Source organism: Acanthisitta chloris, unplaced genomic scaffold (assembly GCF_000695815.1).
Source record: "Acanthisitta chloris isolate BGI_N310 unplaced genomic scaffold, ASM69581v1 scaffold35, whole genome shotgun sequence".
Taxonomy (NCBI): Eukaryota; Metazoa; Chordata; class Aves; order Passeriformes; family Acanthisittidae; genus Acanthisitta; species Acanthisitta chloris.
The window spans coordinates 1-18,141 of record NW_008675140.1 but is presented as its reverse complement, the minus strand read 5'-3'; the positions used below and the strand labels follow the sequence as shown (position 1 = coordinate 18,141).

At 43.1% G+C, this 18,141-nt stretch overlaps 1 protein-coding gene across 1 annotated transcript in view; it reads right to left on the bottom strand.

The window, feature by feature from the left end:
• CLASP1 (cytoplasmic linker associated protein 1) overlaps window positions 1-16,386 on the bottom strand; it is a gene marked incomplete at its 5' end in the record, with an annotated part of 124,107 nt that extends 107,721 nt beyond the window's left edge. The window contains 6 exons of the mRNA XM_009075580.1: window positions 10,769-10,836; window positions 12,142-12,239; window positions 15,233-15,308; window positions 15,396-15,487; window positions 15,971-16,074; window positions 16,308-16,386. Coding sequence (XP_009073828.1) covers window positions 10,769-10,836; window positions 12,142-12,239; window positions 15,233-15,308; window positions 15,396-15,487; window positions 15,971-16,074; window positions 16,308-16,386 — 517 coding nt within the window. The remainder of the gene's footprint in view (window positions 1-10,768; window positions 10,837-12,141; window positions 12,240-15,232; window positions 15,309-15,395; window positions 15,488-15,970; window positions 16,075-16,307) is intronic.
• Window positions 16,387-18,141: the final 1,755 nt, after the last annotated feature.

Genomic DNA, 18,141 nt, shown 5'->3' with positions numbered 1-18,141 from the left:
TAGATATACACATCTTTCCCCTACCCACACCACAGCCAGAGGAAACAGTTTCATTATGTGGGGGAGAAGGCAGCACCACTGCTGCCAACTGCAGAAAGAAAACACCAGCAGAAGCAGTGCCGACACCGTGTCATACCTAAAACTGCTATTTCCCCCTCCTCTCTGGAAGGCTAGGAGCAGTCATAGCTAAATCACTCATACAAGACTATTTACAACATAGTCTACCAGCAATTTACATAGGGTCCTGTTCATTTCCCACTGAAATCACCAGAACGAGTCTATTAATATCAAAGGGAGCAGATCTAGAGTAAAAAAAAAAAAATACTGTAAATTTATCTTTCCTACCTCTGCATTTATGCATCCAAAATTTTCTTATCAAACCACTATTTATCCTAGTCACCAAATGAAGCCCAGATATGTTTCATATTCCTTAAACATCAGCATCTGCATCTAATACCAGAAACTTCCATGTCAAGCATCTAAAGGACTTCTGTGGTGCACTGATGAGCTCCGAAGGAAGGTAAGCCAGGTCTGCTACAGGAAAGGGAGCAGGTGTGGAAATGTAGATGCTATAGGTTTTGCCATTCTTGATGACAGCAGTTTAGATGACACTTTACAGCAAATGAAGGTATTTATCTCTTTATCTGTAGTGCATTGTTTGTGCTAAAATTCACTAGGCTTGACTCAGAAGGCCAACTGCAAAGCAGCAGCCATTAGCAGCTTTCCTCCTGAAGATTTGTCTGCAGTGAGCTCCCTGCAGGCTACACGTAGGGTGTAAACCAAGCCAGAATTATTCAGGACTGTCTGCAGTTTTGAGGCTTCAGGGGAATAAACAAAAAAGAGACTCAAACTGCTTTGCACAATGCAACAAAAGGATTCCTTTGACAGAGCAGCAGGGCAGAATTAATTCCTTCAGCAGGCAGAAGAAACCCAGTCATTATACAGTATTTTGCTGTCTTAATACTACAAAAATAGGATGCTTTTACATATTATAGCTCGGTTTTGTTCTATTTCACATTACTATATCTGGCCTACAAACAAAACACTTCAGCCAAACATAATAGAGGAAGAAGGCAGCACAATGCCAGACCAGGGACAAACAGACAATGCATTAACTGTACTTCCAACTGGAGTAACAAATCAGTGCTTGTCCTGTCCAGTGTTTGGAAAAAAAGTCCTCTTCATGCCCAACTCACATGGCTGTATCTGCAGTTTTTGTTCTACCACTGTATGTTAAAACTGGAAGCACCATCTGTATTGGCATCTCAGAGATAGACTCCGCAGTCTACTCCCATCCAGCCTAAGGTCAATGATTTGAAAATGAAAAGTGACTAGATACAACACAACCCTTAAGGCTCCAAGCATTTGGTCTCAGGTTCTTTAGGAATCAACCAGGTGATCTTCAGTCTAGACACTTAGAATAAAATCTCCTAGTTACGGAAGCTGCAGCTACTGTGGCTACACTATACAAGGGCAGGGATGTTCTTTGTCACTGGCAGGAGAAACACACGTATCATGTACTTTTATTGCCCCTAAAAGCCTATCCTGTATTTCACCAACTACCTTAGGGTGACTACTGTCCTCATAGGCTGCTAATTACAGCAGCTAAACTCAGTTCACTTGTTACATGCTCAACCTGAAAACAAATCTCGTCAAATAAATGAGAGCAGCAGCACAGGAATTCATCAAAGTGCTCCACAAGAGGTGCAAGAAATTTCATCTCTCCCACAAGCAGTCTTTGGCCACTGCTGAGGCTGCTGATTAAGGGCAGCAATTGAATTCTAACTGGGACAGTGATTCTATATAAAAACAGCCCAGAGCATTCATTTAAAAGTAGTACCAGGAGACTACTCTCAAGAACCCAGCACCCAGCCAGCACCCAGGAAGGGGGAAGGAAGACCTCCCACTCCTCCACCACTTTTTGTGAAGACTGAACTACTTGTGAGCCTCAGGCAAAGATTCTCATGTACAGTTTTGTAATTCTTTACATGGCAGCAGAATGCATGTGATACCTTCACTTGTGTTCACTGAAGTACTTTACTGTGCTCCCCCAATAAATGTTGAAGCCTGAGTGTGTGAAACACAAACATGACCCAAATAAGCTTCATGAATGTGTAGAGTACACAGCTATGGAACACTTTCTACTCACACCAGGTTGCCTTTTAGTGTGCCAGCCTTTCTTTAGGAGATTCAAATAACTTCCACTCCCATCTCTCAGACAACTGTTGAAAATTAAAAGGCTGACTTAAAATCACTGCTGCAGTCATAGTGATCAATGTGTGTGCACAGCCATGTGTGTGAACCATCCTATTGATAAACTGTCCCCCAAAGACTGTGTACAATAAATGACAAACTAAGCCATCAAAACCATGAGATTTAGTTAGTCCTTCTGCGTGAAAATGTCACTAGAGTTAATATTGCTCCAGCTTTGAGCCCTAAACTGTTTCTGGCAAAAGATGTACAAAGGAAAGCCAGCTGGGCAAAGCAGCACAGAATATACCAGGAAACTCGTCCAGAGGTTCTAAACACAATGACCATTGCAGATTTGAGGCTTAGTTTTACAGGTGAAACCAACATGACACCAAAGGACATGAAAGAAACTGGAGGAAAAGACCATAGCAGAGAAACCAACAACTCCTAAGCATTCCTGAACTGTGATCACCCCAGATGTTACTGCAGTTTCCATGGGAAGGGTGTAGGACATTTTCATCCTAATTCTTTATGAACACTGGACTGTAAGACTCATCCTTGCAATGTGTTCCAAGTTGTATGTGTTCTCTAAGACAACCACTGAAGTCACTAAGATCCACATGGTACTTTTACCAAAGGGGAAGAAGAGAACAGGCCCTGCATGAAGTTCATCTCCAGATGTGCAGGATATTCATGCGTTTAACTTCCAGCAGCATTAATGGAATTGTGCATGTTAATCTTTTGTTTATGAGGCCCACACTAAGCAGCAGCATCTCACCCTTTAGCTGCCCACTCCGTTAGCCTGTATTTCAGGCACATCTGTTAATTATGTTGCTAGTAAAGTGGCTCTGCTTAGTTACACCAAAGCTTTGCCAAAAGCCACACACAACCAAAGTAACTCTGGGCTGTTGTTTCTTTGCAAGGAAACCCTAGACTGAAAGTACTATGGATTCAATCCACAAGACACAGTAGCACTAACAACTTACACACTTACTTTTCTTCTGACATTTGCTACTACCACAGTTCAGACAACCAACAGTGACCTAGAGGTCAGATATTTCCCAACAGATAAGACCAGCTGGACTACTGCCCCAGGCTCTGCATTCCACCAGCTGATCTCTTAAAGCTGAGAAGTTCCCAGCATGATGAAATCATCATGCTTCATTGACAACAACAAATACATACTTGTTTTCTTTAATAAGAAATTAAGTATATTAATTATTCAACACAATTCCAACTTTGGAAAAATAATGGATTATTCGCAACTCCTCTTTTGAGCTGGACAGGAAGAGCAAGAGTGAAAAGGTCTCTCAGCTGTAGATGGTGACACTATTCACTGACAGGTGATGCAGTTCACATTGAGAACTTGCCTAGAGAGGTTTTGTGTTTATTTCCTGGAGCTGGGAGGCATTTACTGACAGTGAACAGGGCACACCGCACTCTTGTATCTATTGCCTCCTCTGAAAATACATGCAGTAATTGCCTTGGAAATCATGATATTCCAAAAGGATCCAAAAGCACCTAAAATACAGAACCGTGCACAGAAATGGCACATACTGTAACAGGTAGTATCCATTCCACAGCATTCAATTTGCCCAGGTGATTTCCACCTTCTGTTACCAAAAATGCTGCCAATTAACTTGCACCTTGAGACAGTAAATATCAATACAAAACCAAGGTCCACAAAATTCGAACACTGACTATCTCAGACTTCCTAAATTTAGTCTGCTGCATCCACAGCATAATAAGGATTTCAACAAGACAACAGGTACACCGAATAGAGAGAAAAGGGGGAAGAAAAAAGATGCAGCTTCTGCAAAGATGGCTAACAGAAATCATCTCCTCTGAAAGCTACGATGAAAAGCACAGGCTTCTTATATACCGAGAATAAATGCTATATATGCTTCCATCCTGTAAATTGATTGTTCACAGGTGAATAGATACAGAGCTCCTCTGACTTTCCATTTCACCTAGTCCCCTCCAGCCTCACCGACTACCACAGATATCTCTTCTGTTACAGAAACACAGTTAAAACACAGAAATGCAGAAAAAAACCCAGCGATGTCTCCATCTGGCACATTCCTGGAACTGTGATTCCATGGTAATTCAGAAGTACTCATAACCAATTTAAATAATCTTTCCAACTGATGCTGCAAAAGGAAACAGTTAGGAAATTAAAGTCTCAATGATCACTCAAAAACATCAAACCTCAAGGGTTTCTGAAAATACCTGTCCTACACCTCTTGCAACCTGTTCTGTTCCCTTTTATACACACACATCCTCTTCCTTCACCTCATCAAACAGACCATATTTTATAGATGCTTAAACTGAGCTTGATGCCACCAGGCTACAGATGCTTACAGGCTATTTTTTTCGAGTTCCACTTGTACTGCAAGATAGCTTCAGTCTCGTCACACCATTAAAAAGAAACGCAACAGTCAAATACTCAGACACTAGCAAATAAACAAGTCCATCCCTCTGGCACATGCATCAGCACCTACCTTTCCCTGTAGTCATTCTCTGCAGAGCTGGGGAGATGCTGGGAAGGGCACTGTGCTCCAGGAGCAGCCCCCCAGTACATGTCTCTCAGCAACTTCCCCACCAGCAAACTCACCACCCTCCTACACCACTTCGCTGTGTGACCTAGCAGGCGACTGCCACCTCTCCTCCAAAATAAAAGCCTGCTCAGCAATGAGCTGAGCACCATGTGTCCTCCTGTGCCTGCTTGCTCCCACCCCTCCCATCTACATTTGAGAGTTTAAGATCCGGGAGGCAGCAAGATGCTTGTTTACAAAGCTGTTAGAAAGGGAGCAGAGTCTTATCCATTTATGCATTCCACAAGGGCATGCTATCAGTTAATAGTGCTCATTCAAATACCACTCAGACACCACTGCTCTCTCAGCTCCCACAAAGGTGAAGGGGTATTTACTTGCTTTTTTTTTATGCCACAGGAATGCTGAGTCAATGAAATACATTTTCAATTTCACTTTTTATTTCAGCTTGAAAACTGTATTCATAGAGAACAAGCCATAATGGAAATTAAATTGCACAGGGAGATACGAATGCAGAAAAGCACAGTGAAGTGTTTGTTGGTTCAAAAATCTCTGTGTTATCACTGTCATTCCTCCTTCCAGTCTGCAAGTCAGCTGCTTGGATGTGTGTGGACAAACAAACAATATCCCACCCACAGATGCATGGCAATGCCTGGCAAATAAGATTTTTTCCTTCATATAACAAGTATCAAAATAGCATGCAATGACTCAGCTTTATTACCAGCAAAACACAGCAATCTAAAATAGTTCTAATTTCCATCTAATTGACTCCAAGTTCTCAACTTCATAAACAGAATTAATCTAGCAAATAGCATATTTATCCTAAACACGATCTCAAATATAGAAGTGGTTCTACTGAAAAGCAGCACTGCTCCTTCTTCATAGGTTTTCAGTAACTGAAATTATCACATCTTCTATTTTAGCACTGTTTTAATTAACTTGCTTACTCTTAGAACACACACTCATACAGGCAATTACCAAAATTGCATCCACCCCTCACCTTACTCCATGCAAGTATCCACAGGGGAGAGATCTCAGCTCCAGATTCTGGCTTTGGCACTACCACCTTCACTGCCCCTAAATCTTGTTCTCCCAAGTCAAAATGCAGTGTCAAGGAGAAAGTTCAAATCCCTACAGGCACACCACAGCAGTACCCCTGCACCCACAAATACAGAAGCATCTCCCAAAAACTCTGACTTATAAAAATCAAAGAATGTCATATTAGGATATCACAACGATCAAAAGCATGAAAAATACACCAAAATATTTTGGTTACTAATAGCTTTGGTTTGGGTCATCGGTTCCTATCAACATCTATTCCTCAGTTTATCACTTATTCTTAATCTGTATTAAAACTTGATTATAAAGTCTTCTGGACTCCAGGTCTGATCCAAAATCAATTCAAATCCATGGGAAAACTGTACACTTCCTGTTAAGGTCCTTCCAGATAATACCAAGGAAACCTGTGCAGCATGAATTTCTTGAAGTCTCTGTTTGTGCCCAATAGCTTCTCTCTGTATCACATCCAACTAGAGATCATCACACAATGCCACACGAAGACAGCAGCTGACTGGCTGGCAATTATTGGCTCTTTCATGCTGAAAATGTATTTGTCCCAGGGGAATAAGGCATCTGCATAATTAGCAAAAGCAGTTACACAGAAAATAATTAGCTTGCTGAAAGCCCAAAGGGGGGAAAACTATAATTTTTGCTTCAAGAGGCTGACTAATTATATGCCAAATAACAAAACAGAGATGCAATGAGAATCATCGAGAAATCCGACGTGGATTTTAACTTCATATTCTAGCTATAAGGGCTGTGGTAGCCTAGCAACAAGCAGCATACTTGGGCATGCCAAAACCTCCCTCTGACTTAATGAAACACCTCAGATTACTATGCAAACCTCCCCCACCCCACTATGCATTTGCTTCTTGTTTTACTAAATGATAAAAACAAAGCCTAGCCAAAAAAAAAATAAAAATAAAACCATTCAAGACAAACTCAAAGCAGCACTCATGGACCACAGCATAGAAAGATGAACACATACAAAATGTGAAATCTTTCCAGAGGCTTAAAATTCATCTGATTACAGTTGATGTATTAGATTTATTCTTTGGGTTAAGAAAATGTCCTGTTATTTTAAACACCTCTTCTAGTAGTCTGAGTTAGATTTCTATTAGCCTGTGTCTTGGGAATCATTAGATAGGACATCTCTAACAACTTACAGCATCTCTAGCAACTTACAGTTGCTAATCTCTAAAACACTCCTGATACACAAGCAGTGCTACTGCAATTGCTTTCTTTTACTGAATCCTCAGTAGAGGAAACTTATCCCCAACAGTAGTGTCAGAGCCAAGAGACCAGTTTTAGTCATCATTCATCTTTGACCATTTTGTACTGTATTTGACCATTTTGTACCATATTCCACCATTCCAGAAGCCACAGTTGCTCTCCCACCTGCCCAGCACCACCATGTTCTGTGATAATAAAGGTTTGACAACCACTCCTGAGTTCTGCTGCAATTACCACAACCCCAGCACTCAGTTATGAGTGACCCTTCAGCCAACAGCTTGCTCTTGGTTACCCACCAGAGGAGCAGAGATTGGCACATTCACCCATACAACCACTCTGCCAGACTGAAAGTGTAAACAAACCTGACAACTATTTCCTGAGAAAAGACAATCTTTTGGATGTGCAGTATTTATCACCAGCTTCCCTGGTGACTCTGACAACTGCTGAACGCACCACCTTTGTTCAAAAGCTGCAGAAGGTGTCAGGGACACAAGAACACAAGAAACCTGACAAACTTAGCTTGTCTTTAGGTCGTCATAAACTTGTGACCATGGGTGAAGATAAGTCTCTTTCGTTGGCTTACACAACCTCCAGAAGATAAACTGAAAGTTGCACAGAGCTGTTGACACATTAGATAGGAGGAACATGTGCCCTGTGTTTGTGCTGTGCTTGGAGGAAGCAACAAACCAGCCTATGGCAGTACAGGAAACTGAACCCTCCCCTCAAACACACACACAAAATATTAATAAGTAATGTTATCATCACTAGCTTCACAAATGAGAACTACTTTAACTCTGCAACTACAGACTCTTTTTCTTGTTAGGGAGGACAAAAAGGTTCTGGCAGAGCAATAGGAGATCCTATCCTCTGTTCTCTCTGACCTCTTAACACCCCTCCACTCTCCCCATCTCCTCTTCTCCCAGGCTACTTTTTGGTCTCAATGTCCAGCTCCAGAGGCTGCATCCAGCCACAGCAAGAGCAAGGATAGCAAAACATGAGCAGATCAGGTTAAGCAGAGTGAGGAAGACAGGAGTACTTCTGTCTGAATGCACTAAAAGCCTGTCAATGGAGTCAAGGACATGAGAGAGGAATTGTAAGGTCTCAGGCACTCAATGCAGTAAAAAAAATGAATCTTCAAATTCATCAAAACAGTGACAAAGGGGTAAAAAAGAAAATATAATTCTAATGAAGCCTAAAAGTATCAGATCTGATACACACAGATGCTTGGCTTGTGTTATTAAAAGAAAATCCATACGGAATCCTTGTTTGGCAATTTTGAAACAAGTGTTTTGCTTTCTTGGAAGGAGATGGCACTAGGAATTGCCTGCACAGTAGAGGTCATTCCCCATCATCCCATGTCACTGCTTTTGAGGTTTTCCATGGTGCCAGCAGCCTTGAATCCCATCACAGCATACGCCAGAATGTTGACTGTAGAGACCAGAACCACCTCTCAAAAGCCAAGGATTACCAAGTGATGATTATGGTGCTGCTCTAGGATGTGAAGATGCTACAACAATTGCACAGCTTAAACTTGCAATGCAAATAAATTAACTCTAGTTTCTTCCTCTTCATGTATATTCTCACATATATCTCACCTATTCCATACTTAATACTTTTCTAATCATAGAATCACAGAATTTTAGGGACTAGAATGGACCTTACAGATCATCTAGTCCCAATCCCCTGCTCTGGGCAGGGACACCTCCCCACCAGACCAGGTTGCTCAAGGCTTTGAACACTGCCAGGGCTGGGGCATCCAGAACTTCCCTTGGAAAACCTGCGCCAGTGTCTCACCACCCATAGCTTTTTTTCTAATACCTAATCTAAACTTCCCCTCTTTCAATTTTAACCTGTTACCCCTTATCCTATCATTGCAGTTCCCAACAAGGCTCTCCACTCCAGCTCCCTTGTAGGCCCTTCAGATGTGAGGTCTCCACACAACCTTCTCTTCTCCAGTCTGAACAGCCCCAACTTGCCTGTCTTCACAGGCGAGATGCTCCAAGCCTCTTACCAACTTCATGGCCTCCTCTGGACTTGCTCCAACAGTTCCATGTCCTTCTTATGTTGAGGGCACCAGAACTGTGTGCAGTATTCCAGGTGGGGTCTCACAAGGGCAGAGTAGAGGAGGAGAATCACCTCTTAATCAGTTGTGACACATCTTTCTGCTAAAATCACCTTCATTTAGATTAGACAAGCTTTCCGTAAACTTAGCTTAAATTTGGCTGGGGGCACATTCAAATCCAAAATCTTTCCCTCTCACTCTAGAGAATAAACCCAATGGAAATCTTACCCACAGTCATCATCTCACCTCAGAATTTATTTAAAAAGACAGTGTAGCAATACATCTCACTGCAGACCACAACTCTGCATCCTGAACTCCAAAAAACAGTGATCTACATAGCACAATTATGCAATCTGCCTTTTCTTTTTTTGAAAACCCATTCTATTCCACTGCCAGCAAAACAAAAATCCTACCTGAGCCTAGCCAAGTGGAAAGCAGAGCAGCTGAGCCAGCAATAAGCTTGTTTCAGTTTCAGTACAGATTTCAGAGCAACTGCAGTCACCTGGAGGTTGTGAACCTTAAGAAGTTTGCTAAGGGATTAAAAATTTACTTCCTCCCCCTTTTAAAAAAGTACAAGGACATTTGTTTCTCAACTGCACATTGTATAATAATTGCAAAAGCCTAATTTGAACCCATTCCATCACTAAGGAACCTGCACTAGGTCTTCATCCTTCCCACATATACAAGAGAGTATCACATCACATTTCTGAGTAATACAAAATATAACTTAAAGATTTTCAAATAAGTTAATTTTACTATTTCCTGCAGGGATGAAGTTTACTGTATTTTAATGGTGCTTAGAAGTGAAAAAGATACTTTTTCCAATTTAAAAGAGCAAAGACCTCTCTGCTCTCTTGACTTCCAAGAGCATGGGGAGAACAACTGGGGACACCACCTCTCCTGCTCTCTGGCCTTGCAGAGAGTGTGAACTTGGTAGGAACCCACAGTACTGAAGTCAGGTTCTTCATCTCTGCTCTACTCAGCTGTTGGCAGAAATATGAATTTCCTCACCAAGAATTCTCTCAAAAATCTATTTTTAAACAGGGAGTGATCCTTATTAAAATTACTTTCTAGCTCCTAAGCTTATCTGTAAGAAAAACAGTAATAAACACTTGCTATTAAAGTAAGAAAATTACTAGTCTCAGACAAGAGAGACAGAATTAAGGCTCTGGTAAGTGTCTTGGATTATCAGTTGTAAACATACAAAGTATGCAAACTTAGGAACTGCAAAATACAATCCCTAAAGAATAAGAGCTTAAAATGGCACACTACTGCATTAATATGTACACTCTCTGTGCCTTTTAGGGCATTAAACTGACAAGGTTTCTTCTCTGAAATTACTATTTCATTCACCTTATGAACAATTTAAATGCACGTGGACTTGAGAACAGGGAATGCATTTCCCTAATGTAACTCTACAGGAAAAGAAGGACAGCTATAACATCACCTTCTGTTCTTGAAACTTAGGCTTCATTCTCCTTCTGGTACTACAAAAATGCAGAGCAGATTAACGAAACATCTATTTTATCTGTTGCAAAAGCTCTGTGTGTAGTTCTGAACAATCATCACAATGTTTTCCCTCACAGAATGCTTGTGCTATGTCCATTTGAATGCCTCACCAACTGACAACTGCTAAAGACACCAAAAAGAGAATACAAGTGCTTCTACTCACCACCTGAACTCTGGATCATGTTTCCAGATTTTTGGACCTCGTCGAATTTTGTAAAAATTACATTCAATCTGTATGAAAGTTAAAGAAATACACAATGAACAGCTGAATTTACTTCTTAGGAATAGCAGAATCATAGCATCATTATGGCTGGAAAAGACCTCTAAGATATCAAGTCCAACCTTTTAATGCAGCATCACCATGTTTACTACTAAACCATGTCCTCAAGTGCCACATCCACACACCTTTTGCGCACTTCCAGGGATGGTGATTCCACCACTTCCCTGGGCAGCCACCTTCAAACATCTTAAAATGTTTTAGAACAAATTTGGCTTCACGCAAGTCATTGGGAGCACTGTCAAAAATATCAGTGTGGAAGGAAGTTGTTTTAAAATTTTACAGAAATATCAACATGCAACAGCTGATAAGAAAAACTGAGAAACAACTGATACCACAGAGATAAAGAGATACAATTGGAAATACTCCATTACTGAAGATGTGATATGGCTAATTGTAGATACATTTCCAGTTCATTACCACTTTGCCCATCTCAACTATTTGCAGGAATTACATAAAACACACCCTAAAAAAACCCAACCTCACACAACATTTGTCTTTGGCCCTGACACTTTCCTGTTTATGCCACAGGCCTGGTGCAGCTGATCCTTACCACATCTCATTATTCCTTCCTAGAGATTCTATTACTTTGAACCACATTGTGGGAGTACATGTATTCACTGGAGAACAAGAGGCAACACTGCTGCCTCCACCTGTGTGCACCCACCTCTTCTCTCCTCCCTCTGTGCCCTGACAAGCTGCCATCTACTCCATCCTCAAGTCTAACCTTGCTCCACCCTGTGCACTGCAGGCAAGATGCAGAGCAGCTTTCTTAACCTCAAATAGTAGAAGCAGGAGGACATAGATTTGGTTTTGATGTAGGATTGCTTGGTTTTAGTTTGGGGGTTTTGTGTGTTTGCTGCTTTTTTAATAAAGCCTTAAAACTGATGGACTGACTGTGGGTTTTTGTTCTAAGCTGCACAAATACAGGCTACTCTGAAAGGTCCTCTCTACATATGCAGAACATCCAGGAAAAATCTTAAATCATTTTATCCTAAATCAGTTAACTAAACAGCTGTAATAATTTTATTGGCTTTCCAAAGATGCTGTGCCATACCTGGGCAAAGGTACAGGATCCACATTAAGGGAAACCTGAGTGTTTGTCAGATGAAAAAAAAAAAAATCCAAAAAAAAAAAAAAAATCAAGCCCTGATCAGAGGTAAAGGCTCAATCATGCAGCTCCTGAAGCCTTGTAAAGGAAGGAAGAGAATGAAAAAGAGCCCAAAAATAGCGAAGACTTAAGGACATTCCCAACTTACCGAGACTGGGGTAATCCTTTTTTACTGAGATCAGCCCTTACACGTTCACCAACATGTCTGTAAATTTCCACAAGGCTGTTTATTGCTGCATCTCGAACCTGAATGTGAGAGAGGAGAGAAATCAATCACCTTTGCAATTTAAATAAAGAAATCCCTGTCCTAGCTTGGAGAACTGAATTTGCGTATTTCTCAGCAACAACAGTTGCCACTACGCATATGACCACAGAGTTCACGAAGGAGCTTCCATCCCTGCCTTTCAGATATTAGCAGTATCAGCAGGTCTGATTTAATTGAAAAGGCACTGGAGGCCTAAGATTAAAGGTTTGGTACATAAAGAGCTTGGCTGCCTTTGCCATTGTGTGCAATAGGTACATGAGAGACATGAACAGACCTTATATTACTAGGACATTATAAACTAAACTGATTTTTAATGCTGTCTTACAAACTTATGTTTCTATGTTGATAACAAAACATGGAGGGAGGGAGGAGTAATCAATCACCTGAGTCACCATGAATTTTTCATGTTTTCCAAACTGATTTGCAAGAAATTGCTGAGCACATCCTTCCCTTCAGCCAACAGAAGAGACATAAATCTGATTAAGTGTCACCTTTCTGTACTTAATCCCCTTCCTCCATCAGACACAGCAGGCAGAGCAGGCAAAGTATCTGCTCTGCCTACAGAAATGCCTAAAGAGCTGCTTCTCAGAAGATGGTCTGGCAGCTAACCACACACCTCAGGACTAGACACAGAATATCTTGCGGACACAAGCTAGAATCACCTGCAGGCAGGAGTTGAAGGGCAAGCACATGTGCCCTACTTCCTAGCCAAACAGCACTAACATTTGACTCACACTCATCTCATTCTATTCTCCTGCTCTGCAGCCTTCCCATTCAGGAGGTCACTGCCAGCTTCCAAACTTCTCCTCCACTCATGCCAGCCCTTACTCAGTGCCCTTGCCTCTCATCTCTCTGCCCATCAGCCCTGTATATCACCAGGCAGAACTTCTGGGCACAGTTCTGGCAGGATTCTTTGCTGTCCCCAGTTTCTGGGTACACAGACCCTAATCCATCCTCACGCTTCTGCCCCGGACAGACAGGGAGAAGAAGCACCAGCACCTACATCTCCCTCACCTGCAGGAAGTCAGCCTGCCCCAGAACCCAGGCCCACAGCCAGGGTATGCTGACAAGCCCTACCACAGCCCCAGCTTGCTGCCATGCCCCTCCATCCGTGGCACAGGGCACAGCTGTGGGTCCCCTGTGCATGGTACAAAGGATTGCCTGTGCATCTACAGCTAACCACAGCTGCAGGACTGCATAAACCCCAGGCTGGATAAGGCAAGGAGCCCCTACCATCATACTTGGTTCAGTCTACCACAGCAACAACAAAGCTTTAATAAAGCTCAATTTTACTTTTGAGAAGATAATCAGAGTTTAACTACTGTTGCCACACCAAATGCACACCGAGTTACACAACTGCATGAGCTGAAAACAACAACTGTAAAAGGGCTGTAATGGAACAGCTTCCACATCCACAACAACAACAAAAAAAAAAAAAAAAAAAAAAAAAAAAAAAACAAAAAAAAAACAAAAAAAAACCAAAACCTCGACTTGACCTGGATCTGTTTCTCCATCCACTCTCTCCAAGAGAGGGCAGCAGTGACCAAGCAGCAGGTCTCCCAGCGCTCAGGAGAAAGCACTAGCATCGCAGCAGCCCTGCGGGAGCTTTTGGGAAAAAAGGAACCAGATCCAGGAGAAAGGGAAAGATTAGCCTTGTTTGCTCCTGCAGCTGGGTATGGAATAACGAGTTGTGCCAGGCACAAGGAAGAGGCAGTGTAAAGGGAAAATATGTCTCGGTGCCCTCACCAACTTCCCAATTTATCCAACAGCTCACCCACAGCAGGAGCAAGGGCATCTGTTTGTTCAGCAAGTTCCAGCCCTAAACCCAGTACCTGCTTGAAGGGTAACAGCTTGCTTAGTCTCAGCTCAGAACTAGAGGACCCTGAACATGAAACTTCCTCAGAAACTTCTTGTGGTAATGAGTTTATCCTCCAGCACTGGCACAAGTGGTCAGGCACTGGAATAGATTTGCCCAGGGAGGTGGTGGAGTCACCACCCCTGGAAGTGTTTAAGAGGCATCTGGATCTGATGCTGGAGGATATGGTTTAGGGGTTACAGCAGAGTGTCAGGCTAATGGTTGGACTCTATGATCTTACAGGTCTCCTCCAGCCTGGATGATTCTATGACTCTAAGCAGCAAGGGAAGGCTGTTTCACACTCAGTTCTCCTGCTCAGCAAGGGGAGGCCCTGGCAGCCATGGGAATACAGCCAACCCCCCAGAGCCAATGTAAACCCATTCCTTAGTTGGACACAGAGCTCCCCACACTTCCTCCCAGCTGAACACCCTCTCCAGAACTAGATCACACATGTCACCCTTGTTGGCAGGGCTACAGGGACACTAAAAGACTGATAGTCCACATTACACAAGACAAGTTTAAGGCCTGTTTTCCCATCCCCCTCTTCTCACTAACCTCACATATTTGCATTTAATCAAAGAGGTCAGAAAGAACATAGAAGCAACAGATTTATTTTTTTCGACTTGTATTTTCATTTGGATTGCATTGCTGATTTAAGGTCCCTACACACAGCTCGTCTTCACCCCTTATTGAGAACTTCCCTGCACAACTGGCAGTGCACATGGCCAGGTTGTCCCACTGGTTCCATTTGCCCTCTCTGCCCAGACTGGTTGCTCTCTGAAGGTGAAGAGTGCTGCACTGAGCCCAGAGGTATCCCTCTAGCCTGCCCTATATTCAGGCTGTAAGGCAGAAGAGTTCCCTTCCCACAAAGGTTTCCTGCTCCGTTCATTTCTCCTGTAGATTCATATTGTTCTGTTGAACTCCTGGAGTCATTATTATGCTTGTTTAGAAATCAAATAGTATCTCTCCAAAACCAGTCAAGGGTTCTTCATGTGCAGCATTGTTCAGAGCTCACCAGCAGCAGCACAATTAGCTCATTTACCAGCCAGAAGGCAGAGCTCTGCTTGCCAACAAAGCAATCAGCACAACCTTTAGACGTGACTCACAGCAAACGCTTACCTGGCTGTTTGGATCTCCAAGTAAGTTACATATATGTGGCACTATCTTACTCAGTGTTAAACTCTGAGCTCCAGATCTGGGAATAAAGAACAAAGGAGCACCATTGTGAATCACAGAGCAGGTTTGTGTACACAACACAGCTTTGCAGAGAGTTCTGACTTACGCATTGAGTGTTGCAATAAGGCAGAGGCAAATCCCTTCTCTTGTCCGGAAATTTTTGTGTTTGAATCCTCCTAGCATCCTGTCCCACACATACTGTGGAAGATAAAAAAGGCAATCAGACAGAAAAAAAGAAAGGAGGGGAAGAAACAGATTCTCTCTTCCAGCAGACATATACCACGTCATCTCTGGAGCTTAACACATAAGCTTTGCACCCATCCAAGCAGAACAGGACAAGAAGCAGCAAGACACCTAGATATGACTAGTTCTCTGTTCTGCACTGACTTCACAGGAACTCCCCACTACCTAAAACAATACTCATACTTGCAGAAAGCAAGTAGCTTCCAAAGACCCAGAACAACTACTCTGACATCCACCCATCCCAAATCCAGCAGCACTCATGCTCCCATGTGTATTCTGCCATGGAACAGCATTCTCAAGGGAAGCAAGTATCTCATAACAAGGTGAAGGGAGATGAAGCCATTTCAGACAGAGCCACAGGAGAAAACCCTCTGACAGAGAAGTGTTTTAGCTTTTACACAGCCAGTCACTCATGCTGTGGATTACTGTCGAACATACCTGAGGGTTAGCAGCTTGATCCATGATTTTCAGCAGCAACGTCTGATCCTGCTCCCTTACTGAGTCCTTAGAATCTCCCAGCCTATCAAGTAAACTTGGCAGCACTGAGGAAAGAGAACAGGTACATCCGAATCCCGCAGGAAAAAACTGCCACAGTGGCACAGCCCCTCTGCTCTCCTCCCACCCAAAGGAGGAACCAGCCCTCCTGCCCTTCCCCAGAGCCTGAAACCACCAAGAGCCTCCCAAGTGATCCTCTGGGGGGAAAACAAGCTTTGTGTCCAGCAGCCAGAGCAGATGCTAGCAGAGCAGTGGTGACACTGACACACAGTTCCCTTACCTGTGCCAATCTGGGCCTTGAAGCGATCTTGCAAACGGGACACTAGTGCAGAAATTATGTCAATCCCCAGGAGAACCACCTACAAGCATAGGACAGAGAGTGTTTTAGTGTACTTTACAACTGCAATTGCTGCTTAATGCTAAATACATCCCTATATATGTGCAATGTACACATACTACATGCATAACCATTTCAGCATTTGCTGTAACTGCCATTTCTAATTAATTGCAATTATTACAATTATAATTAGAAAATGGCGTGCACTAAGAGCTGCTTAATTCTTCACCGGCAGAAATTAAACTCAATGCTTTCATGACATAACTGAAACCCAGGGAGAGACACCTTGTTTGAGAGAAGCTTCAGGACAGGCTGCAGATCAGAAAACCCACTCTGATTAACTCCATTTAGTAACCACAAGAAGATACATCACATACTGAATATATTGTGCAGCCTGTATATTAAATCCTTGTTAGGAGCCTGCAGATCACAAGCATTCTGGTGTGAGACAGCTCTCCCTGTGTTTTCAGGTAAGCACGTGAAAGCATCAAGGACATCCAGGCTTCTGAGGCAGTGCCACCAGGGCTATCCCAGCACAGCTCAGCTCCCTGCACATACACACAAGTGTGTGTGTGTGTGTGTGTGTGTGTTGTGTGTGTATATATATATACTCATGTGTATTTATAGTCCTTGTACAAACATGCAAGTGTATACATATTATCATCGAGTGTTAAGAGGTTGGAACGGACCTTGAAGATCATCTAGTCCCAGGTAGCTGTAGAGAACGATGAGGTTACCCCTGAGCTGTTTAACTAAACAAACCCAACTCCCTCAGCCCTTCCTTGCTGGGCCTTTTATGAGCCTTCACTGGAGTCACTCCAGTGCCTCGATGTCCTTTTTAAAGTGAGTGGCCCAAAACTGAATGCAGTACTCAGGGTGTGGCCACACCAGTGCCGAGTACAGGCAGAGAGCAGGGAGGACAGACACACACTCTACCTGTACGTGCACTCTGTATCTGTACACACACACAGGTACAGACACACACTCTACCTGTACGCGCACTCTGTATCTCTACACACACACACGCTATCTGTTCGCACACACGCTATCTGTACACAGACGCGCACACACATGTACACTACCTGTATGCACACAAACACTCGTACAGACACACACTGTCTGTACACACACACACAGGCACACACTGTACACACACACGTGCACAGGCACACACTGTCTGTCCACACGTACAGACACACACACTATCTGCTCACACACATGTACAGGCACACACTGTCTGTACACACACACACAGGCACACACTGTACACACACACGTGCACAGGCACACACTGTCTGTCCACACGTACAGACACACACACTATCTGCTCACACACATGTACAGGCACACACTGTCTGTACACACACACACAGGCACACACTGTACACACACACGTGCACAGGCACACACTGTCTGTCCACACGTACAGACACACACACTATCTGCTCACACACATGTACAGGCACACACTGTCTGTACACACACACCCTATCTGTACACACACGCTGTACACACACACATACAGGCACACACTGTCTGTACACACACACACTGTACAGGCACACACAGTCTGTACACACGTACAGACACTATCTGCTCACACACACACAGAGGCACAGGCACACACTGTCTGTACACACACACAGAGGCACACACTGTACACACACACGCGCACAGGCACACACTGTCTGTACACACACACACTGTACAGGCACACACAGTCTGTACACACGTACAGACACTATCTGCTCACACACACACAGAGGCACACACTGTC